The 25,914-nt window shown below is 39.8% G+C and overlaps 1 protein-coding gene and 1 pseudogene across 4 annotated transcripts in view; one reads left to right on the top strand and one right to left on the bottom strand.

Moving 5' to 3' along the window:
• The window catches only part of LOC146978935 (CMP-N-acetylneuraminate-beta-galactosamide-alpha-2,3-sialyltransferase 1-like), a 78,839-nt gene extending 58,565 nt beyond the window's left edge, over positions 1-20,274 (top strand). For all 3 annotated transcript variants that reach the window (XM_085792004.1, XM_085792005.1, XM_085792002.1), the window contains 4 exons: positions 13,376-13,555; positions 16,393-16,438; positions 18,794-18,913; positions 19,199-20,274. In XM_085792004.1, coding sequence (XP_085648130.1) covers positions 13,376-13,555; positions 16,393-16,438; positions 18,794-18,913; positions 19,199-19,372 — 520 coding nt within the window. In that variant the 3' untranslated portion in view covers positions 19,373-20,274. The remainder of the gene's footprint in view (positions 1-13,375; positions 13,556-16,392; positions 16,439-18,793; positions 18,914-19,198) is intronic.
• LOC146978930 (lactose-binding lectin l-2 pseudogene) overlaps positions 1-25,914 on the bottom strand; it is a 451,990-nt pseudogene that overhangs the window by 333,550 nt on the left and 92,526 nt on the right. The gene's annotated exons all lie outside the window — the stretch shown is intronic.

Raw genomic sequence — 25,914 nt, 5'->3', positions numbered from 1 at the left:
TAAGCCCCTGCAAATAACTTCATTAAGATGGATCTTAAAGCCAGGAGATGTAATAGGTAGGCACGTCACATTTGTGACTCAAAATCCCTGTTTGAAATTGGCTTTTAAACTAGGATTTTCACACAACTAATGCGCAAGCTTTCCAGCTTTAGCCGTCTCCCCAGTTTGCCCCGCAACTAGTAATGATGATCTTTAAACCTGTTTACACGATTCGGAGAGCACACTTTTTCCTTTTCACTGTGAGAGTGTTGTTACCGTAATAATATGTTCCTGAGGGCCCATGAATGACCACAACACGGCCCACAAGTGCCTCTTACTCGTCAACAAACCCAGAGTAAGGACACATGGGCTGCTCTCTGTGTTTGTAATCAGTGCCCTAAAGCAAGAATAGAAGTCCTGCAACCTTGTTTTTGCATAATTCTTCCTGCTTATTATTGTTGCTATTTCAAAGCAGGGCATTAAAGGCCCAAAATGTCTAAAGAATTTCAAATTAATTACCTCATTTTCATGTGTGCCCAGTCCAATCTGCAATCACACTTGTCCTCTGCTCAGTGAACCTATTTGTTGTTTTGACACAAAGAACAATGGAGTTCAGGAGCGTGATTGCCTAAGGCTACAGCCGTGTGTCACTGGGGCACTGTAAGAAAGAAAGGCTATCCATCAAACGTCCATTTTGTGACATGAATTTAAATGATTTTTTTTTTCCAAACCAGACGGAGTGAAACAAAAATCAAACACCAACCCATGAGTGTCAGTAAGTGTTTCCTTCGGCAGGAAATTAAATGAACCTTTACAATTTAAGTCAACGTCAAACATGTACAAGCATAGGCACAATAATATTTGTAAGTTCTACTACTACTAGATAGCCAAGATTAGCATTATCAGCTGTTTACATAGCAGTCTAAAAGAAATTATGTGAATAGGCATTAAACTTTTAAGCAACACTTTTATTTTAGCTCTGTATCTATATTAGCATGCTAACCAGCTAGTTTTAGCTCCAGTCTGGGTAGTTCACCTCAACGTTTTCCGATACCGAGTCACTGTGATCTGTCCTGAAGGAGCAGTGCTGCTCAGTGGTTGTTTATTGTCAGTGCTACTCTCAGCAAGACTGGTAGCCAACATAAACCACTGTTATTGCTGCCATTGGCTAGAACTTATAGTTTATTCATATTTAATGCAAGGGGGGTTAACAGTCCCACCACATACCTACAGCATAGGAGTTGATTTATAGTTCAGTCTGGTTAAAACCCTGTGGATCGTACAACTGCAGCATTTAATAGCTGTAGTGATCAGGTAGAATCATGCTGTAATCCTTCTGTAACTGAAGCTAAACCATTATTCATAATGCACACCTATAAATCCATCTTCGTCTAGAAATACTGCAATTACTAATTCTGGCTAATTTCCTTCATTAGCCTGTTGGATTTGTACAAGAATAACCCATTTAAACTGGGTTGTGCCTTTGATATTATATTAGATAAGAATCTGTATCTGGGCTGATCCTGACATTTTTTATTGAATCAGTATTGACTTCTTTCCTTTCTGTAATCTGTGTTTTGTCCACCTCAGCCGCTTAGTGATGCAGTGTAGCTCTCCTTTTTGACAGATGGGCTCTACAGTGCTGCATTCACATTCAAGTGAACATCAGAGGGTGAGTGGTGAGAGTTAAAACAGTGAGGTTGGCAAAGGAGATGAAATCACTAAACTCTGTCACTAATTGCCATTAGCAAAGAGCAGTGTACAAAGCAATGATGTAAGGCCATCAGTTGTTTGTTTTTAGCCAACAATGACCGTCTCTTTTACCGGATGACAAACATCTCCCATAGCACATCATGTCACAAACGGATGTTAATTTCATGAGTAAATTAGAATTAATTAAAGTTGTCTGGTAAAAGTCCTCTCTGCAGCCAGAGTCTGCATGGACAGAAGCCGGCTCTACTCTCAAACAATCAGCTCTGACTGAATGTTTCTCAATTCATTTAATCCAAACTTGTCACTCTAGCAGCTGATCATTATAGCTTCATTTCAAGAGTCACAGTCTTTCATTTATCAGCAATTTAAAAAATAATATATGACCAAATATGATCACTGTTGGGATAGTAAGTAGGCTGTTATTTCAGCTGTTACTTCAATGTGCCTAATACACCTCTCTCTCATCTCTCATGGGGAAAATAAGTATTTGATCCCCTGCTGATTTTGTAAGTTAGCCCCCCCCACAAAGAAATAGATGAGCTATAGTTTTTATGGTGAGTTTATTTTAAACAGAGAGAGACAGAATATCAAAAAGAAATCCAGAAATAATGTCATCATGAAAGGTTATTAATTCATTTGATCAAGTGAAATAAGGGCAAAAAAGCAGCAGGGGATCAAATACTTTATTTCCCTACTGTGTGTGTGTGTGTGTTTGTGTGTGTGTGTGTGTGTGTGTGTGTGTGTGTGTGTGTGTGTGTGTGTGTGTGTGTGTGTGTGTAGCCGATGTTATCTGGCCCTCTGCATTGTGTTCAGTATCCCAGTCTTGATACATAAATGACCGCTTGGCAGTCTGGTTTGCACGTCCTTTACGGGTGAGTGAGTGCACCACAGACTTTCCGTTACATGTGCGTGTGTATCGATCAGGAAATCTCTTCAGAAAACAAAAGTTATACAGTCTAAATGAAACCTGCACTTTAGCCATATTGAGTAAATTGCTTTTTTTGAATGTGACACCAAAGGCGAGTAATTAAGACCGTAGGAAGAAAGTGTGCAGCGACTGCTCGCTGAGTGAAAGCTAAGTGAGTCTGTAATAATCATTAGTGCTGGGAATCAGGCCGTCAGTAAAAGAAAAAAAACATTCACTGTTGTTGGCAGTCTGCTAACCCTTCACTGAGTTTACTACAACTCCACAGATCAAGAATTGATTCCAACATCCTGCTCTATATACTGTATCTACAAGACGTCCAGTGTATCAGACAACCTTTGTGATGATCTCTTGGTCTACATCAGTCCACATCTTATAGAGAGAGTTAATAATGTAAGCTGCGGTTTGGAGACAAACTGTAACAGGCATCGCACTCAGAGCCACACTGAGTGCAACTTTAGTATTCATCCTGTTAATCACAAAGCCTCGAGCTTTAAAACCACACCTGAGACCCCGTGCCTTCATCTCATCTGTTGCCTCATTCAGGCCCCACCTCATAAAAATGTATACAGTGTTCATTCCTCATCATGATTATCAGTGGGCTGGAACTGGAGAGACACACTTGGGCTTACGAGAGGAGAACGGTGGTAACAGAAGAGAAGCAGTGAGCGCGAGCAGAAATGAGACGGGCCCTGAAACACCACTGACCTTTAAAGCGTTAGTTGGCTATTACATGCTGCGTAATCTGACCTGAGCGTGAAGCACAGGGGCTGTGTTAAGGAAAAACTGTGGGTCTTGACTTTGAGCGTTTTAAGGGCAAATGAATAATAATCAGGGAACTAATGTCCAACAGTCTGCTGCCAGGCAAACAGTCCTGACATTAAAGATGATATTAATTATCATTAGCTTCACAGAAATGATAATACCCAGGCAGAGTCTGAGATCGCAGGCCTTACTGTAAAATAAAAGTTGGCCCACATCCATGATGATCCCTTTAATTTTTTAATGTCAAACTGACAAATGACTGGGAAGACTATGAAGACATGAATTAATTAGTAGACTAACACAGACAGAATATCTGCGCCCACAGATCAGTAGCCTATAACAATCAAAGTGCATTGCAATTTTTTTTTATTTAGCTCAAAACTTGTGTTAATTTTAGCTGATTTAGTTTTGGGACATATTCTGTTTTGCTTTGCCTATAACCAATCAGCAGCAAGAGATGAACCTCATTTTGAGTTAATACAGATACCCTCTCATTTCTCTCTTTTATTTATCTCACTCTCAAGGATCACTGAGGTTTCCTTCATTTTCAAGGATGTTCAGATATAGAAAAAGAAACATCATTTTGGAGGCAAAAAGTGAAGTTACCAAAACTCCAGTGGTGAGCAACATCGTAGACTCTACGTCCATCTTAGTGAAGTAGTTTGACATCATTGAAACAAAAGACTGAAGATTTTATAACACCAGAATAAACCAGCAGGACTTGAAGCTTAAGCCAGTTAGCAGAGTGAGTTTCATTGGGTCCTGTGGTCCTGGATGTCCTGGAGGGCTTTATAGATGAAAAGGTGTGAGTGTTTATCACACTGTGGCAGAGAGGACCAACCAACGCTGTTATACAGACTGCAGTAGTGAGAGTGTTATAGGGATCTCCAGTAATGAATGAATGAGGGCAGAGTAAAAAAAACAGAGTCTATAGGTTTGAGAATGGAGGCAACAACATGTCTGTATAGATCAAGGGTGTAATTCATGGTGGGGGTTGGAGTGGTTATAACCCCAAAATCACATCCAGCCAATATAGCCATGCAGTCTGTGCTCAGAAAAATAATGAAAAGAGCCACAAGGCCAACAAACAATTCTTCATTAGAAAACAGGAGACAAAACACTGTCCAAAGGAGGTAATAGTCATATCATTCTTTACCATTCATTCTATTCTAAGCTTATTGCTTGTTTGCTAGCGACTAGAGGTAAAGCTAGGGCTGAACTGATCTGCTTTTCTCTCTGATACTCTCATAATTGGCTAAACCATGTGTCATTAGTTCATCTGCCTGGTAAGAAATAGAAAAACACTGGCAAGTGGTGTTGTGATAAATTAGTAATTAGCTTTAGTCCTGTCACAATAAACGTTTTAATCATCACAACTGATTAACAACAAAATAAAATGCATTAAAAATAGTGACTGAAATACCTTTTACTACTGTAATGAACATGGGCGATGCCAAAATAAAGAGTTAAATTAGACTTGGCCTTTTATCAAAGTTAATCATTTTACACTCTTCCCACACATGCTGACTTTTTTTGCTTTAAAAAAATCCTTACATGGGCAGAATGTTTAATCCAAAATGATGCCCTTGTTGTAGATAATATCACTCAGCCTCAGACTAAAAGAGGGACTGTCTCAACTAAAACAAGGTGATGAGGTATATTATGTTTAAATGATTCATTAAGCTAAATACCAAGATATTTGTACTCTCTGACACTGACTTTAATATTGGTACCATTTAGGTGTGTGCTATTAAAATCAATATCTCTTCTACTATCACTTGCCTTAAGTACGAGCAGTTGCCAGGAACAGACGACTGGAGTTTATCACAGCAATCAACCTCAGCGCCGCTACTTCCTGCCCTCTTCTTTCATGAACGTTGCCAGATGTCTAACAAGCTACTGTCTGTAGGAGGATGAGCCTTCCTTCATCATACCCACGGAGCTCTCATTTTTTGTCCACCTGGCAGGAGCCATCAAACCTGTACGAGTGGCTGGATGAGTCCAGGATGTGGGCAGTGACTCAGACATCTGGACCCACGCTAAATGATCAAATGCGCCGCAACAGTCAGCAAATGAATTGGTTCATGAATCAAAAGTGATTCATCACTGAAAGAGAGTTTCATTATATGGCCAACAGATGGCTGAACCATCAGAGACATTTGTTAATACACGTAGTCAAATGTGCCGGCATTACTGTTTTTACATATCATGAGGTTCCTTTTTTTATTACAGCTGTGCTATTAGAATTTAATGAACCCTCTGCCGTGTGGCACCTTTATCCAGCCTTGACCTAGTGTTTCTTTAAAACTGTCTTTGAATCCCACACTCACCAAAACATAAAAGTAAAAAGATCAGATAACACGGCTGCTTCTCTCTTCATTGTTTCTCTTTAGGCTAACCCACGCTGGCTGGTCCCACCGGCACAGACACTTTCATGTGAATGTGTGAGCAATTGATGTCATTAAAAGAAAAAGTGTCAGGACCATGAACAGCTTCAGGAGAGAAAGGAGAGAAAGAGGCTGTCAATGACCTCGACCATATAAGTAATAAAACTCAGCACTGAGGGAGAAATTTCAGCTTAAATACCACCTTATGTGTTATTACTGTGAAGTGATTGTTAGTGGAGGAGGGTGTGGTTTTCCTTAAAGGGATAGTTCACCCAAAATTCAAATTTCACTCATTATCTACTCACCCTCATGTCGACTAAGAGCTGTGAGAGTTTTCAGAGTCCTCCGTTCCTTCTCTGAGTTACGGGGGGGGGGGGGTCTGCGCAACAGTATTTGTCCATATAATGGTTGTCAATGGATACCAACTTTCTTCGTCCAAAAAGACACACCAAAAAACATCCAAATACCTCCATGCTGCTCGTCTGTAATGTCCCTCTTGTACTGAAGCCCCGATATGAGAAATTGTTCTGCCGGTCAGGAAGAGCTGTGAACTGAGACACTGGGAGCTTCCGCTGTAAACAAGCTTAAAATATAGACTTATTTAATTTTTTTCGGAACAATTTCTCATGTTGGGGCTTCAATACAAGAGGGACATTACAGACGAGCACTATGGAGGTATTTGGATGTTTTTTGGCGTGTCTTTTAGGACGAAGAAAGTTGGTACCCATTGACAACCATTATATGGACAAATACTGCTGCATGGACCCCCCCCCCCCCCCCCCGTAACTCCGAGAAGGCACGGAGGACCCTGAAAATTCTCACAGCTCTTAGTTGACATGAGGGTGAGTAGATAATGAGTGAAATTTGAATTTTGGGTGAACTATCCCTTTAAAGAAAATGTAGTTTTTTTGTGGCTGGGAAGGAGCGGCAAGGCTTTCACTTATTGCTCACTCAGGCAGTAGTTGGCAGCGGGGAACACTGGGTAAGAGATGCCTGTTGTGTCTGAAAGCACATTTCCGTGCTGGTAGCATCACTGTCTGCAGCCTGGTCGCTGCTGATCACTCATCCGCCATCAAATCCACAAAAATACATAAAAGAAGGCATATTGAAACTGCAGTATGGGATTTAGGAGTTTAAATTAATTAACATTATTTCTTATATGTTATAATTCACTGCAGCTAAAGGTAGTGTTGTGGTCAAAAACACCTAACCTTATACCCAGTCAAGACCAAGACCAAGGGGGGGGGGTGAGACCAAGTCCAGGACAATTAAAGGTAACAAACCTACTCCTAAAACTATAGGGCTTATGGCAATGGGCCAATTTGCCAAAATGTTGAACTATCTCTTTAAAACCCACACTGGTGGATGAACTGATGACTTACGCCCACGCCAGCTAACACAAGCATGAGGCCAAGCTGAGCTACAGTACCACATATATATGTGAAACCTAATAAACAATTAAAACGTCTGCCTCCATGATGTTTCATTCATCATTTTATCTGAAGTGAAGTCATTGATGTTTTTGGTGGAGTCCATTTGATCTCATGCAGGTTCTTAGCAGTGTTAACCCACTTTGTAGTCAGGCCATGTCTGAAAAATACATACCTACATTACAATGATCCTGATTGAAGTGAAACACTTCAACTCTGAAAGAAATAAAATTAGACCGTCAGACCTCAAGCCGACACCTGTATATTTGAGGTTTTAAGAGTCACTTAAGATTGAGTTGAATTGATTGATTCCTTTAAGTCCTGGCACTTCATTCTCGCGGCCACCGTGTCGTTCTGCTATAAATCACCAGTCAAGAGATCTGTTATTAGCAAAATAGACCGGCACTCAGGATTTCATTCATCCCCTGACAGCCAGTCCTGCTTTGGTACAGACTGTACTTGAGTCTAAGCCACGCGAGAGCCACAACAAACTCATTACAGAAGGTAATGTTTGAGCGTTGATCCCGATTATTCCACTTAAACATCATGGAAGCATCCTCCATCTGACACTGTTGTGGTGTGCGTTTCCAGAGGAGTTGTGTACAGCAGGTAAAAGGCTTGGAGCACACCATCTCATAGGCTAAATGGGCTTTTCAAAGTCCCACTACATCTGCTTCAGTTTGTCTCGAGTCCATCTGGTACAAATTTCCAGTGCTTACAGGAGGGGGTGGAGGTGGGGTGGGGGTAGAGTGGGAGCAGAAGTTGAATATTAATGAGACCCATCTGAAATATTCACCTCCTTAGAGCAGTTGACACCACACGCCCCCTCAAGATTAAGTGAAGGTGCAGCTCACTGAATCCACTTAAGCTTAAACTTCTTAGGTGGCCCCTTACAGGTTTAGACAATCACAGCATTGACTCCGTCTCTTACTGTGGGGAATGGCACTAACAATACAGTCTCCTAAAATCTCAAGAGGACCTTACGAGCGGCATGAAAAACAAGACAAATTCAAGAAATTGAAGATGTGTCCGTGTGTTAAATGGAATCAATAACGTATTTGAGCTTTCTTTTGTGTGTGTTGTGTGTTGTTTGTTGTTTTGTTAAATGACATATAGTTTGGTCAGTTTTTGGGAAATAGAGAGAGAGAATAGAAGAAAATACTTACGTTGTGTCTAACTACTTAGTCTTGATTCCCGTACACTTGCGTAATTGTGGTAATTGACAGTGGTTGTCAAAGCAGCTCCAATACTTGAGTCACTGTAGAGATCCTGTCACTCCAATGCAAGTGAAAGTTGCTGCAGTCAAATTCAAAATACTGCAGCACGTTGTTTCCTCCCCCTATAGTAACTTGAGACTCATTCACACTGTCTCAATGCCACCAGAACTGCGATGATAGAATGAAATGAACCGGATAAAGCTGTATACACGCACTGGGAAAATGGATTATTGTGCAAAAAGCTAGATGTGTGTCCAGGAGAAAAAGAGTCCTCAAATACTTCTCCACTTTCAGCCGTGTCCATCTTTCAAACACATCTCCTATATGCAGATCCTGGTTTTGTTTCTGCTTTTGTCAAGACGTTTCTGAGAGTCAAAGTGTGGTCTTTTAACTTTAGTAACGTCAGACATAATCCACAGTGCTCGAAGCTGCAGCTCAGTGGTAACTGGGAATCTGGATGCCCAAATGCTACTGACTTTGATTGGGAGATAGAACCGGGTGGCGCAACAGGTCAAAACACAAATCAAAACCTAAGCATGATTTACATGCTGCAGATAAGATTTCTAAATGCAAATATTCTGGCTGTACTTTTGTTGTCAGTTAGATCAGTATCTCAAATTGACATGATTCCTTAGTCTCTGGGTGCTTTTATGGTTAGCATACATTTCTTATAGTACATATAGCTCCTTTAAAGTACCAAAGGACGTTTAAAACACTTAATCAAATCAAAAGTTCTGTTTTACATCAACACATTCTTGTTGTATTCCATATTGACAGAACCTATTGACTCTGGATCAATCTATACTGACCGTCTGACTATTGAACGACCTACAGTATAGAATGAAAGCTTATAGAATATACAAAGCTGATAGAAATGACTGTAAAAAAAAAACACCATTAAATGAGCTGTTGTTATTCTTTGCTTCTTTTTTAAGCAGTGATGAAGTTTGTTTATGGTGAAGATTTAAAACTGATTGGATCTGTCTTCATCTCTCAAACTTCAAACATGGACTTCTGATCAGACCACAGTCTCTGGTGGGAGATTCCTCAGCCTCGTATTTATCTAACAGCATTGTTAGGATGCTGACAGGTTCAAACTGAGCTGTTAAAAATGCAGCAACAACAACATGACTGACAGCACAGGACTTGGCTCTGATTGTTTTTTTTCTCCGGTGATGCACACAGTGACTAGAAGCTCTGCAAAACTGCAGTGGAGTTAAAAGCACAACATTTATCTTTTAAGCGCAGTGGAATAAAAGTTATATACCTGAAAAATGTAAATGTATTGTTTTTATTATAAATCAAGAGCCTAAAAAAATCTCACCTTTTATCACTGACATAAACCAACATGATGTTGCAGTTGAATGTCTCTGAATGTGCTCGGGTAGTGATGAATTCCTCACTGCCGTACTTTTTCATAAGCTCGGGGCAGTATGGATCTATTTGCAGAGCAATTCCCAGCTGCTGTGGTTACCATTACAGGAGGAACCCAAACGCACAGCGCTGTCTAAGAAGTGTTCCTCACTACTGAGATACTGCACCGTAAAAAAAACCTCTATCCTCTTCTTCCATACATTGCACTTTTCGAGCTCGGTCAGAGCTGTGAACCTGGTTGGTTTTGATAAGTGTGCTCATCTCTCAAAGCCACGGCAGCGCTGGTGAAATCTGGCTTTACTGCCCTGAACAGCTGACAGAAGAAACACTATCTACTTACCACTTGTTAATGGACAATCACTCTTTCTCCTCCTTCTGTCCATTTTTGGAACAGGCTCCTCTGTTTGTTTTGTAGATGTAATCATTTAAAATGACGCATCATTATGGTCTTAAAGGGATAGTTCAACATTTTGGCAGATTTGCCTATTACCATAGGAATTCATTACCTTTAATTATTGGTACATGTTGTTTTGAGATCAGTGGGGCAGAGACGCGAGCTGCTCAGTGAACACAACAGAAGTGAATGGTACAGGTCCCCTGTCCCTCATCAAACTCATGAAATACACAATCCAACAACTCTAAAACACTCTTTTGGACAAGTTGTGACCTGCACATTCACCACGCTATGAAATAATCATGTAACATTACAAGACAGAGTTGTTTTTGAGGCAAATGCAAAGCCAGAACTACATTCCAGACATGGATGCTGGGCGCGATATTTTTTTTCCCAGGATGGTAGGGGAAGGTCCCGCCTTCTCTGCCTCTGATTGGCTGGATGAATTCTACTCCAATTGACGTCATCTCACAACAGTACTGTAGTAAACTAAAATACACACAACTGAAGGTTCAAATGTAATCAAATGCCATGGCATAGCAGTTTGTGTTTTCGCCTGATGTGTGGTGAATCCGAGTTCGATCCCCGCTGGTTTCACATTCCGAAAAATTTAGTTTTTAAATTTATATTCCAAGTTTACATTTTGAGTTTGAGAGAAGTGTAATTGTGCCCTTGGTTAGGTTTAGGCAATGAAGAAAGGAGTTGGTTAAGTTTAGTAAAAAGACCAGGTAGAGTGTAGACAGGCCAGATAAGTAGAGAGAGTCCAAGTTTACATTTTGAGTTTGAGTGAGAAGTGTAATTGTGCCATTGGTAAGTAGAGAGAGTCCAGGTAGATCTAAGCACTTATCACGCTTTGCCGACAGCCTGTGTTTCACAGCCGTTTCACAGCCGTTTCACAACCAAAACAAACAACCAATCAGGCGAGAGCCCTTCTAGCCAAACAGAGGCGAAAAAGGAGCCCATCTAGCCAATCAGAGGCAGAGAAGGCGGGACCTTCCCCTACCATCCTGGGAAAAAAAATATTGCATGCTGGGCGGAGTGATTACAAAAGCGCAAGTAGTTCTGAGTATTTGCATCATGTATCGTAATGTTACATCATTATACATTATTATGTCATAGTGTGGTGAATGTGCAGGTTACAACTTCTCCACAAGAGCATTTCAGAGTTGTTGGATTGTGTATTTCATGAGTTTGATGAGGGACAGGGGACCTGTACCATTCACCTTTATTGTGTTCAATGAGCAGCTCGCGTCTCTGCCCCGCTGATCTCAAAACAACATGTACCAATAATTAAAGGTAATTAACCTACTCATATGACTATAGGGATTATGGCAATAGGCAAATGTGCCAAAATGTTGAACTATCCCTTTAAAATGATGCATCATTATGGTCTTAACTGCTTTCCACGCCCCCCCACCATGCTACTGTCGATGATGCAACATAACGATCAGCGCTTGTATCGCTAATAACCACAGACACATCTGGTGCAGCAGCTTCACTACTGCTGACACGACACCTTCTCTCCTCAGGCCTTCCTATTCCACAGCTGTATGTTGCTTTAAAGACAGCTGTGCGTCATGTCGCTACATCCCTCTTGTTTTTATAAGATGCTTTAATATTTGACTTTGACTGAGTTTCTCTTTCATGAAACCTTCAGTTGAACTTTTTTATTTCTTTATCAGGCACAGGATTCAATATTTTTGTCTTGACTGGGAAAGGCTGGAAGAAAAAAACACCATCTGCTCCACAGAGCATTTTAGCAACTTTGAGATCTTTGTTTTGGTTATTACAGCACTCAGCTGTAGGCAGACACATTTGGGCAAAAACAGGGGTCATCTAGAAGCCAGATGTTGTCGGCAAAGCATAAGGAGGGTGAATATTGGACTTTTCACTTGTAAACTCTGTTCGCTCTGGTCCGATTCAGTTGATGGATTTTTAAACTTTTTCCCACTGGTGCAGTTTCGCTTTTACACGGAGAAAAAATCAAGCGAACCAAAATGCAACATAACACACCATGTGTGAATGTTGACTCCGCTCATTGATCAGACTGTCTGATTGGAGCAGGAACGTAAACACAGGAGGCACATTACTGAGACAGTGTTGCTCCAACTCATGAATTCACCTGCTCGTGGGGTCGGATCCAGTTCAGAACTCTTTCTCACTGAAAATAAACTCCTCCGGTGTTTGTTTGGGACTGGAACAAGTTCACCTCCTTGAAAGTTTGCCCTCAAGTGGTTAGAAAATATGCAAATTTAGAATTACTCACAGATTTATGGACAAGGTTCTTATTCAAATTCAGTCTAAGAATTAAATGTTTTTTGTATTTTTGCTGAGAAATAAATTGTGAATAGGACTACACAACATTTTATACATTTTATATTCAAGGTGCCATTGATGCATCATAAGTGGGATTTATACAGTGGGGAAATGCAGTCATTATTTCTATTCATGGATAATTTAACTTTGGCTTTATTTTCCCAGGTCTTTCAGGTATGGAGTTATTTCCCAGTCTGCAATGTCATGGCAATTTTTTTTAAAACATGAAGCAGTGAAAAAAAAAAAATCTCATCAACTGTAACATAGCAGAGAAACAAAATGCCTCTTGCAGGAGGTCATTCTGAGTCCTGACAGGCTCAGGCAGGAAATGTCAAGTTGTTATATAGCTGTCATCTGAGAGTCAGTAATGAGCAAGGTAATATTGGCCAGACGCCCCAAACAGGTGATGCTAGTCACATGGAGGGTCAGCCGCATGATTCCTTCTCCTCGGTGTCACCACCCCCCCCTGACCAAACAGCAGCCACTGTCAAACCACCAATTACAGCTCCAGCTTGAGTATTGTTGGACATAATAATAGAGATCCCTCATCAAGCTTGCCAAGCAGTAATTGTTGCACTCTAAATGGACAATGAATTGTTCTGAATTGCAGTCTGGATGTCCAAAACATGGCGAGAGCGAGACAGATTGTGCTTTTTTTTTCTCAGAGTGGTGATCATGCCTGGTTTTCTTGTCTCCGTGTGAATGACCCGTATAGATTGATATAACAAAAGCCATTTTTGTGGCACATGGGTGATAGAACTCATTTTCAGCTGTCCTGGAAATTATGAGAATGGTGAGTTATCAAAAAAAAAAAAAAAACAGAGGGGAAAAAGAATGTGAGAGAAATAACCCAGAAATAAATAATGTCCCTGCAGAATGAACCAGGCTCCCACCGGCGGCTTTGAGGAGGACGTGGGTGCCAGAACAACTCATCATGTCATGTATCCAGAGAGTGCCATAGACCTGGACAACAACACCAGTCTAGTGCTGATCCCATTCAAGACTCTGGACCTGCAGTGGATCATTAGTGCTCTCACCACAGGCACTATTAAACAGTGAGTCTTCTTATCCAGTGTTGCTTTTTGGAATGACTGCACAAAGTTCTCCACAGTTCTCCCTAGTTTGTTTGTTTGTTTCAAATCTTTGTTTTAGTTTGTCTATCCAGCACGTTGCCTTGAATTCATCAATTTAATTTCCATTCAAAACTACTGATAAACTGGTTGTTAGCTGGTGATGAAGTGTGCAGCTGCTGAGCCTGATATTTGCCTCAACAGTTGGTAGATAATATTCCTCTAATGCTAATGTTTGGTAGCATTCAACCATATCAGTGTAATAAGGTTATAATACATTTTTAAAAAATAATTTAAAAAAAAACAATAGACTCACAAAATGTAAAAGAAAAAAAAAAGTTTTTTTAAGAAATGGAAAAAATGGCAAAACAATAAAAAATGAAAGCCGAAAATGAAAAAGAAAAACCACTGCGGAGATATAAAAATCAATCCGGGGTTGAAGCCAAAAGTTCGATGCAAATTCAGTTCTAATCCACAATAATTAGACAGCAAGTTCACATACTTATTGTATGTTGGGTTTTTATCATGAAACCTTCCTTCGTCTGCTCTCGTGTAATTGTAAGTTTAAAATATTGATGCATCTTAATAAGTACTTAAAACTGAGGTAAAAGGCTTACAAATAAATCATTTATCTAAATAAATGAATAAATTATGTAGTGTGTGTGTTCCATGTACCATCCCATTTGTAAATGAAACCAGAGTTCAAAAACTTGAACTGTTGTAGAAATCGCTGTCTTTAATAGTCAGTACATTATTATGATGCATTGTGCATGTGTCGCCCTCCCCCGATTCATTTACACTCATTTAGAATAGCAGATTGCCACAACAATCACACTCGCTCAGTGTATTTGTCACATTGCCATAACAGGGATAATCACTCACTTCTAATCTTTCAGTAAATTTCACCTTCAGCTGCTTCATTCTCAATGACCCATAATCATTAGCTTGATTACTGGACATCTAGAGCAAAGAAAAAGAAAAAAAAAGAAGAAGCCTCTGCCAATTAATGCTGCTGCCAATAACGGAGACCCGCCAACATGTTAGATGGTGGAAGGACGAGTAAGTCCAAACAAATTTTTCCTATAAATGCACAGTTGTCGTCCAACTCTGCCAAAGCAATCTTTCTGCATCATTAAACTTCACTTTACTGGCAGTACTGTCAGCATTACCTCCGCAGATCTTCCCTGGCTGTTGTGAATTATTGTCTTACATTTTCTAGTCTTGTTAAATAACACAGGGGTTTATGAAAGGACAAGCGAAGTGACACAGGAGGGACACTATATCACACACTGGCTTTAACTCCTGGAGTTTAAGTACTTCTCTATGCAAAAACATCACGCCTGTGTGTGTGTGTGTGTGTGTGTGTGTGTGTGTGTGTGTGTGTGTGTGTGTGTGTGGTCTTGTACTTTCTAACGTTAGGGCTCATAATGTATTGTACTGTACCAGGGGCTAGATGGCACACAAATCATAGGTACTGTGTAGGCCGTTATACTGTACAGCTTACACAACCAAACAGCAGTAAACCAGTCTATATAATCTGTCAATTGTAATTAGACACACTGCTGCAGAGGCAATAGCTTTGATCAACCTCACTTTAATTGGAAACATTTGTTTGGATTGTATCGCACAGGGGAATCATTTTTTCGTCTCAGTCATTTGCATGCCATCACTTTCCCCTCTGTCAGTGAAACCTGCAGTGTAGAATTTGCATGTCTAGATGTGCAGTGCGTCTGCTCAATATGATATGATTCCATGAAAGTGGTACGCGCACACAATTTTTGCATGTGAAGTTATCCTCTATCATCTGGCTCGTGTTTGCGGTTGTGAGTCTTTGAAAGATGCTTTTCATATGCAAACTCTACGGCCATCTCACAGGGGCCACACACACCTTTATTCAAACAGGCGCTCGCAGTTTTTGATGAATGATGAATGAAACTGTTGAACGAATGACAATGTTCCCATGTGATGAGTGGTGCAAGATACAAAAAAAATGAGACGGTGAGCATGTTGACTTAACCGCCCTTTGACTCAACCTATGATATTTAATCAGCTTTTCTGAGACAGTGGTCATGTCCCTGATGTGGGCATTTAGTTTTAGACACAGATTTTACACCAGTGATTGTAGACAATCACGCACAACTGTGTTCAGCCTGAAACATTTCTGTTTTTTTGGCAAATTGGCCCATTGTCATAATCCCAATAGTTTTAGGAGTAAAAGAGGAGCTGCTCAGAGCTACGCTACGGAGGCTAATGGGATTTCTTGGTTTCCCTCATCAACTCGTCAAATACACAATCCAGCAACTCCAAATCACATGGACAAGTTGTGACCTGCACATTCACCACACTATGAGATAATAACGGAACATTACAAGACAGAGTTGTTTTAGAGGTAAATTCATGCAAAAGCGTTGATGTGGGTTCCTGTCGGGGGCAGTTTTTCAGCAAGCAGTCTCTGCATTTACCTCTAAAACAACTCTATCTCGTAACGTTCCGTTATTATCTCATAGTGTGGTGAATGTGCAGGTCACAACTTGTCCACAAGAGCATTTTGGAGTTGTTGGATTTTGTATTTGATGAGTTTGATCAGGGAAACCAAGAAATCCCATGAGCCTCCGTAGCGTAGCTCTGAGCAGCTTGCAGCTCTGCTCCACCGTTCAGAAAATACAGTAGCTTGTACCAACAATTAAAGGTAACAAACCTACTCTACTAAAACTATAGGGATTATGGTAATGGGCCAATTTGCCAAAATGTTGAACTATCCCTTTAAGGCAATTAAAACCCAGAGTTTGAAGTTTCTGGTATTTCTTTCTTTTGTGTTACAGAACGTATTTACCTGTCATGTCCAGGATAAGAGCAAACAAAGATAAGGTAAGTAACCTCACCCTGACTCTTTCTGTGTCGAGCCTCATGTTCCCCCTGTCCCTGTGCTGCTCCAACAGTATTTTTAATTAAACACATTAGCATATTAGGTGATTGCCAACTCTAAACTGTTCATAGTTGTGAGTGTTGTCTGTCTCTATATGCTGCCCCACCCTCACACTACTTTAGCTGGGATTGGCTCCAGCCCCTATTGACCCTATATGGAGAAGCAGTATATCTGATGGAGGGTGGATTACTTTTGTTTAGATATGATGTAGTTTATAAGAAATCAGTGAATGGAAACAATATTCTATATACACCATTTCTCCAAAAATGTATGTGAATCCCTGAATCATTTTCTTATGTGTGATCATTGAACACCTCATTCCAAAGCAATCTTCCGTATCCTGCCAGTGTGCCAGTGTTGCAGTAGTAATATGTAGCTGAATCACAGTGATACTCCCAGTGGTGGAAACCAACAAACTTCTCTCCTGCACCATGCTTTATTTTTTCATTTATATTGAACTTTTTACACAACTACATTTTTTTGTCTGAAGCTACAAGTTTATAATTCCATATGTACATAAAATGTGAATTATAGTAGATACATTGCTCATAGTTTAGCAACTCAAAAACATAAAGTAATGCAATCTATTATTAATCCCATAACAGAATTATTTCAGCAAGATGAATAGACCTAATTAAGTACAGTTAGCTGATAATAATGTTGTAGTAACAGTTTGAATACAGGATTTTCAGTTTACTTTCCAGTATTTTTAGACCACTCTACTTTCTACTTTTAAATGCAGAACTGAGTGCGTCCTCCACCAGTGGCGTTTTCCCTTTGACAAATGTTGTGTATAGCTACTGTTTGACAGACACATCAGAAGCAGTGTGCCGGGAGTTTTGACTGACACACACCGCTCAAGCCGGCATGTGATACTTCTCCAGTGGTGTACGTCACCGCCGATAATGATCTGTTGCTGCTGTGTGCCACATAAAAATATCATGCCACTGGTGTTCTACTGACAGGTGTTACAGTATGTACTGTGGAAAAAGTGGAAACTTGTGCTATCACATTGCACTTACAGATGCTGTTCACTGTAGACAGAGACAGCGCCGAACACTGACACTTACCAAATCATTATAAACCATCAATTATCATTGTAAATGAGGATAAATGCAATGCAAAATGAGTTCACACACAAAATGAATCAAAGACAGACCCACACATACCACAGCAGTGACATAAATGCATTGCAATAATTATAAGAGGAGTGGGATCAGCCAGCAACATGCCACATGTCAGAGTGACATACCACTCTGAATCGCTATGTGAAGAAATAGCTGTATGAGCCCATGCCACTTGGCTCAGTATCAACCGCTAACCGCTAACAGTGTTAGTCAAGTATGTCCCTTAATGTGAACCAGTGCAAACCATTAAAATTTTATTTCATTTTATTTTATTTATTTATTTGAAAGGGACAATACACATGAATGAAGATCAGTATGTGAATACAAATGTAAATGTGTGAGTTAGCAAGCCTGCTAATTTACATCCGCAGTCCCTTGGCAGGTAAATAGACAAACAGACAGCAGGTCCAGCTCAAAGCTTTTAAAAGTATCCTATGTGGGGTATCAGATGCTTTTTTTAAATAATTTGAAGACCCAGAGACAGTTTTCCATGCTGTTATATCCCCACACTTGCTTCAACCAAAGATCTATCGGTCGTCTCCCTACTGTACAGACCTGAGCTGCCAGACTTTTAACAAGATCCAAGAAAAAGTGACCACATTACACCAGTTGTAGCCTCTTTGCTCTAACTCCCAGTGTGGTGCAGATTGATTTGGAGATCCTATTATTGACTTTTAAAACTCTGCACCGCCTCTCTTCAAGTTCATCTGACCTTCTTAATTGCATATGAACCACTTTGTCGCCTGAGATTCTGAATCAAGGGGTCTTTTATTGTTCATGAGGCTGAAAGCTAAACTTCATTTTACTTGTTTATTACCTGCACAGATTGCTTGATTCTAATAGATTTTTCCAGGAGAAACTATAATTGGTTCTGTTTTGATTGACTGGGTTGATTAAAGGAATTTTATTGATTGGTCCATTTGCTGTGACTCTGATTTCTTGTACGACCAACTTGTCTTATTTTGATGCTCTAAGTGGATTTAGAGAAGTACTGTGTAATCACAGATTATGGAGTATTATTATTATTATTATTTAACATTTGTTCATGCTGCCAGTTCTTTTTCATTCTTTATGTAGCCTACGTGTAAAATTATATGCAGAATTCTGAATCTTTCTCTGCTCTCTCTGTAAATTATCAAAGACTTGAATGTCATATTGATTCTTTTGCAGGTTTTAATTTACAGTCCAACATTTTTCAAATATGTCTACGAGTCTTGGCTCGAGGGTCATGGACGGTATCCTTCAACCGGCTTCCTGAGCTTACTGTTCGCTATCCACATATGTGATGAGGTAAGGCCCCACTGTTGTACTAGTCTGTAGAGAACTTGACCTTGACAAACAAAAGCTACTGTGAATTCCTCAGTGAAGTGGAATAACTGTTCGACTCAGAGAATAACTTTTAACATTTCAATTCTTCAGAGTAACACTGCAGTGCGTTTTGAAAAATGAGGGATCAAAAAAAAAAATGCGGATTCAAACTGATAATGAACACAGTCATCGAATATGTGAGGCTTGTGTGGATGATGTTTTACTGTGGCTGTGACACACACTGGCTCTGTTTCTCATTCCCTGCAGGTCAGTGTGTTTGGATTCGGGGCTGACCAGTACGGAAACTGGCACCACTACTGGGAGGAGAACCATTTGGCCGGAGCTTTCCGCCACACGGGAGTCCATGATGGAGATTATGAATACAATGTCACTCTGCTGCTGGCAGACAAACACAAAATCCGAATGTTTAAAGGCAGATGATACCGAGCCCATATGTTCAGTGGGAAGGCCACCAAATGAAACCGAACAGCCTATTAACTTTTATTTTTCCTTCACCTCGCGCCGGGAGAACATTTTCGCCATGATTTCCAAAGACACGTTGACGTGAACTCTTCTCACCTGTTGAGGTTTCTGACAAACCAAGAGTTTCCTTTGTTCCCAGACCAAAACCACGACAAACAATCAACACAAGACAAAAATCTACACTGCCACTTGGCGCTTTCATGTCAGCTACGACTGTTTCGTGCCTGAGTACAATTGCGACCCCTCCACGTTCCCCTGCCAATCAGCTTTTACATTAGTAATGGTGTTCTGTGCATATCTGCACACTCTGTAGTACAAGGGGCATGGACCTGATTGGTTTGCTATCTGCCAATGAACATAACCACCTACTGTCATCAGCCATGCAACATTGCTTGAGAGTCACTTCACTGACCTTGGAAAAGCAGTATTGAAGTGTATCTGGATCCAGATCTGGCAAAGGTCCCTGATGTCAAGGCCCTCTCAGAATCTGTAATCCCAACTCAAATATGTCGTGGAGTGAACAGAGGAGAAGACAACAGCGAGCATGCTATACATAAAAAGCTTTATGTAGTAAATGTTTAGTTATCTTTTTCTATGTATGTGGCCAACTGAAGCTTTGTGTGTCATGGGTCCAAACACACGAAATGGTCTCTGTTGAGAGCAGCAGTCAGTCAGACAAAGTGCCATAATGACTGTGTTGTTGTATAGATTTTAAGAGGGGGATTTTTGTACAAAACTCATTGTAATCTATATGCAGAGCCTCTATGGAATAGAACCATAGATCCAAATGGTGTAGACTGTATTTGAAGCTTTTTACATTCAGTACAGTTTGACAGGCAACAAACTGAATATCATTTGAATAAGCTTTTCCGACAAAAAACATCACTGAGGGACGATATTGTAAATATCACTTAATTATAATTTGCCATCATGACTGTGACGGTGTCTTTTATAAAACTCAGTAATGTTTCCATCACTCTGACTGCAGAATCTCATACACTACTTGCATTACAGAGTTACATGTAAGTACAGCTCAACAAGGCCAAGGGACACTTAAAGGGATAGTTCAACACTTTGGCAAATTGACCCATCGCCATAGTCTTAGGAGTAGGTTCGTTACCTTTAATTGTCAATGCAAGCTATTTTTAGAACGGTGGAGCAGAGCCGCGAGCTGCTGCATGAATTTACCTCGAAAACACCTCTGTCTCGTAATGTTCCTTTATTATCTCATAGCGTAGTGAATGTGCAGGTCACAACTTGTCCACAAGAGAGTTGTTGGATTGTGCATTTGATGAGGGAAACTAGCCTCTGTAGCGTAGCTCTGAGTAACTTGCAGCTCTGCTCCGCCATTCTAAATATAGTCATTATATACTGTCATTTTAGTCCCAGTGTTGACCTTTGTGGCCCTACTATGGTTGTTTTGTTTTGTTTTGTCCCAATGTAGTTACAATAACTGTGGTTTGTCCTTGTTTGTACTATTGTTTTTGTCTTTTGGTTTGCTTGTTTTGTTTGTTTATTTGTCTGTTTGTTTTTCTATATTGTTGAGAACATGTTTGTCTGTTGAATCTATGTTTGTCTATATGTTTGGACCCCCTCGAAAACGAGATGATACATCTCAAGGGGTTTTATCCAAATAAACAAATTTCAAGTATGTAGCTTGCATCGACAATTAAAGGTAACGAACCTACTCCTAAAACTATAGGGATTATGGCAATGGGCCAATTTGCCAAAATGTTGAAATATCCCTTTAAAATAAGCCCCAAAGAATACACACACGTACAAATAGGCACTTTATTAGGAACACTTCTGGTCAGGCCTCCCCTAGCTCTCAACACAACTTAAATTCTGTGTGTGATTGGTTCCTCTGGATGTTGGAATATACCTACAGTATCTGACACTGTGCTTTATGTTGACACCACATCGTTTCTGTGGATTTGTCAGCTGCACATTCATTTTGCCAATCCCAGGTTTTTCTACTGGATTCAGATCTAGTGAGGCCACAGAAGTGCATGATGATTGATTGGTATAAGATGGGCCCAAAGTGAGCCAAGAAACCATCCCCACACCATTACACCACCGCACCAGGCCTGGACTTTTGACACATAGCAGGTTGGGTCCATGGATCCACGTTGTTTACACCGAATTCTGACCTTACCATCTGCTGCCTCAGCAGAAATCTACATCCATGCCCACTGCAGCCTCTGATAAATGTTCTTGGCTGACAGGAGTGAAACCCCAAGGTGTTCCTCTGCTGTTGTAGTTGACATGTTGTGCATCTTCAGATGCTTCTCTGCTCCGCACAGTTATAAAGAGTGATTACCTGAGTTACTGTAACCTTTCTGTCAGCCTTCACCATCTGGCCGTTCTCCTGTGACCTCTCTCATCTAGCTACAACATCTTTCTGACCATGAACTGCCAAATGTTCAAATATCTGAAAGAAGAATTAGTCTTACTTCTACATGTACATAGTGTTGACCAGTAATTAACAAGCGCCACATGCTAACATGCTGAATAAGATAGGGAGGTATGTTAAATACAAGGGGGCAGTTGTCGGTCTGAGAAGTGAAGCTCACTTCCGCGTTCAAAAAACTGCAATCCCCTCGGATTCCTCTGGGGGCTGGTGTCAGAAGGGAGCATTCCCCATAGACCCCCATGTTAAAATCGCCGACTTTACATCCTCAGTAAACATGTTAAAGCCTGGTGTCAGAACGTTTTTTCGTCTCAATCGATAGTTTCTACCCCCGCACACACTCTGAGGGGGGTGAATTTTTTTTTAACTCTATAGTTTTACTGTTATTAGGTTACAATTCTGGCCAATCAGGGCGCGGAAACGTTGAGTGACAGGTCCGAGCAGCTCCGTGGACAGGCTGCTTCGAGGCCAGTGGGCGGGTTCTCGGCCGGCCAATCCAACATGGCGCTGTTCAGGCCGCCATATTTGAGTCACAAAAACGACTCCCCAAAACCAATGGGTGACGTCACGGACGCTACGTCCATTCTTTTTACAGTCTATGGTTAAATAACATGCCACATGGACTGATGCAGGGATGACATCATTTTGTAAGACTTTTAGTGATGTGAGAACCAGAATCTGCGGGTGTTTGGATTTATTCCTGCTGCACTCTATTAGCATAATAGGGTGCTATTATGCATATAGCTCAAAACCCCATTGAGCTAATGGCATGTGAGTCTTGTTTTGATCTATAAAGTAAACTCCATGACATGACATGACCAGTGTGCCCTCAAACATGGCTGATTAAACATGAGCCATTAGCTTTCAATGTAGCTAAACACACGATTTAAGGTACAGCTAATGCTACATTACTGTTGTCACCAAAACTGTTCAAGAAATCAAATTAAATATCCATATTTTAGTGTTATTATTACCTGTATGGTTCATTCCAAACTAGTTTGGGGGGATTTAAGTGTCTTGGCCTTTAAAAAAAAACTTTATATGAAAGCTGCAACAAAGTGTTGATGTGTGTGAGCAGACATAGTGAAGGAATCAATGAGATTTTCATCACTCAGTGTGATGAAAAATGATGGAAGGTTTTAAATGCTCGAGAAGTCACACAGAAACAATTCATCAAGTTGTACACAGTCATCAATCATGAACAAGTCACATGTTACACAGCCTACACAGGGGTGCCTTATCATTAAAATCAACAATATATTGTACATTTATAATGTACACTGTGACCTGTATTTATAATGAAAAGTAGGTGTTAAGTGCCTTTAATGAGAGTTTTTAAGACTTAATTTCACCATTATATTTTTTCTGCATTGTAAAATTTGTATTTTTTTTTATTTGACAGTTCACTTTACAATTTAATGTCATTCTTGTGTAGACATGTGTACATTTTAAAGTACTATATGCATGATACAAGAATTTAGTCATGTAAGAGATTCTAGTGCCACAGAACAAACATGTTGGATATAGTGTATGTAGGCTAAGTATGTCAAAAAAAAAAATCTATGGTTTAGCAGTTTAGAGTGGCTTCAGAGAATATGAACTCCATCTCCATGTGCACATCACTTGTGGATTTCATTGTGAATGGATTGTGCAATTCTACACTCAATACCCCAAATGACTGAGTAAAAAAAACAAACAAACATGTTTTTAGGATTTCTTGTAAAAGTACAGAAATTTGAACCTGAATGACTAAATCAAGTGTCTGCATACTTTTTTAAATGACAGGTTTTGTATTTCATTTTCAATACATTTGTAAAAGAAATTCTAAAAACATGTTTTCACTGTGTGGATAATTGTAGACCATATTATTCAACTGGAAGTGAAAGGGTGTGAACACTTCGTGAAGCCACTGTCTGTTTTTATCCATGCTTGAAATCATCAACTGCACTTGATGAACTCGTGTTCTGTGGCTTCAAGAAACACATTAGCACCTCTCCTGCCCCCATGTTACCATTGTCACCAGCAAAATCTCAAATCTGAAATCTTGTATGTGTCATTTCAGATCTGGCAGGAGCTCAGCTCGGCAGTGCTTCTCTAAAATGCTATTGATTTGCTCCATGTGCCTTGTTCTATTATGGGACATTTTGTGCGGACAGTGTCTTTAGTGATGTTTTACCTCTCCATGTGTGACAGCAAGGTTGATAAGAAGAGTAAAACCACAGCTTTTGTCTATCCTGTATGTAGATCAGTTGCCACATACGTCAATACTGATTTACACTTGTTCTGCAGGGAACACTGTCACCTAGTGGACAAGATCACGTATCAGCATTAACATCACTTCATTTGCCCTTTAGAAGACTGATGTGATGAGATTGTATTAACACATTTCACACTGTTTAAGCCTACTTACACAACTGAAATTGATTTGTCTCTTTCCCTTCCGAAAAATCACATTTTTGTATTAATTTTCCCTTGTCTGAAAAAGTCCAGGTCACTGGTTTGTTTCTCGGTACTCTATTGTGTGGGAGAGCTGGATAATGAAAACCTTGCATTATTCAATAATTCAGTTATCTGTGGACTCCCACAATACAGTTTTTTTTTCACTGAAACGTGTGAAAACAACAAGGAGGTTAATAACTTATAAATAATACATTTCACAAGCTTTATGCAAATTTTGAGAAGTGAATTTGTAATTTGGATGGGTAAGTAGAGCTTGCATAGCGAGTGAAGTGAAATGGCATCCCAAATCTATTTCACTTTGGGGGATATTACAAATTGATGAAATAGTAAATGAATCCATCTTTATTACACTGGACAGATGCAATAACAAGATGATTATAAATAAAATATGTCCCTCAGTTGAGGAGAAATGCATGATGTTTCTGACTTACGTAGACAGTGTAATACTGAAAAAAAAAAACTTTGACGCCTCGTGGTCAAAAACCTTGCCTTTCCTCGTAGATATTCATTTCATTTCTGTGATTTCAGTTGTTTTCTTTCAGAGGATGACATTGGCAGCATGGTCATTATTCAGCTTTAATTGATGAGGGGTTAATTCATGTCAGTAATACATTTGTTTATTCTAACATTGCAGACTACAATGACTAGACCTAATAAAGATGAGTGAATGCAGCAGGTTGGTTCCTCTTTCTTCCTTTTTATTGAAGGAAAATAAAACCACTCTGTTCTCACATCAGTGTTTTGATGAAAGAATCAACATAATTACATAAAGACGTGATGTGGCAACATGGGGATATAGCTGTTATAAATAATGAATGGTGAACTGTGTTTCAGCAGGATATTCTGTATGTTGTTGTATTTTGATGTGAATTAAGATACAGTTGTTGGTATCTCTGAGGATTTCAATCTTAGGCTACACACCCACTTTGTCTTCCCTTTTGTTGTTGTTCATGATGAATCAACTCGGCTCTTTTCACAGCTTTACTTCTAAGTACAGTGATGTGCTCTGCAAGAAACCTGTTCATTTTCACAAATGATGTGGTCACTGTATCAGCACTGGCATATTTAGCTTTTATTTTGCCCAAGAGTTATTTTTGTGTCTTATTCATAAAATTCTTATTCAAATACACAATTAAACACCACAACTCAAGACTAATAAGTTATAAGGAGATATGGGACGCATGAAAGGTTATGGAGTCTGTTCATTCCCACTGTATTTATAATTCAGCCTTTATCTGCTCTACATGTAACATTAATTTTTCAGTTTGGCCTGTGCTGATATTCTATGTATAAGATCATGATAATGGACATAGAAAGGTATAATGAGATAGAATGCATTGAACTGTAAGGAGTCTGCTTAACCACTTTATTTATATCTCAGGACACACTCCAATCCTATTTCACAATGCGCTCAGTTTTCCACTTTGACCAGCTGCATTTGAGCACATAATGATAGCAAGTACTCATATGGCATGCTGATCAATCATACATAAGGCCATAATAAAAACATTTATAGTTTATGAGCTATAAATTATTTCTGAATTTGCTGGAATCTATTTTAAAGGCATTTGATTGGATGGATACTTTGTATTACACATGGTTCAAATGATGGCGATGAATGACGGCATAT

Source organism: Trachurus japonicus, chromosome 11 (assembly GCF_045865225.1).
Source record: "Trachurus japonicus isolate A0001 chromosome 11, Traja_1.0".
NCBI classification, from domain to species: Eukaryota; Metazoa; Chordata; class Actinopteri; order Carangiformes; family Carangidae; genus Trachurus; species Trachurus japonicus.
This window is presented reverse-complemented; position numbering and strand designations above follow the sequence as displayed.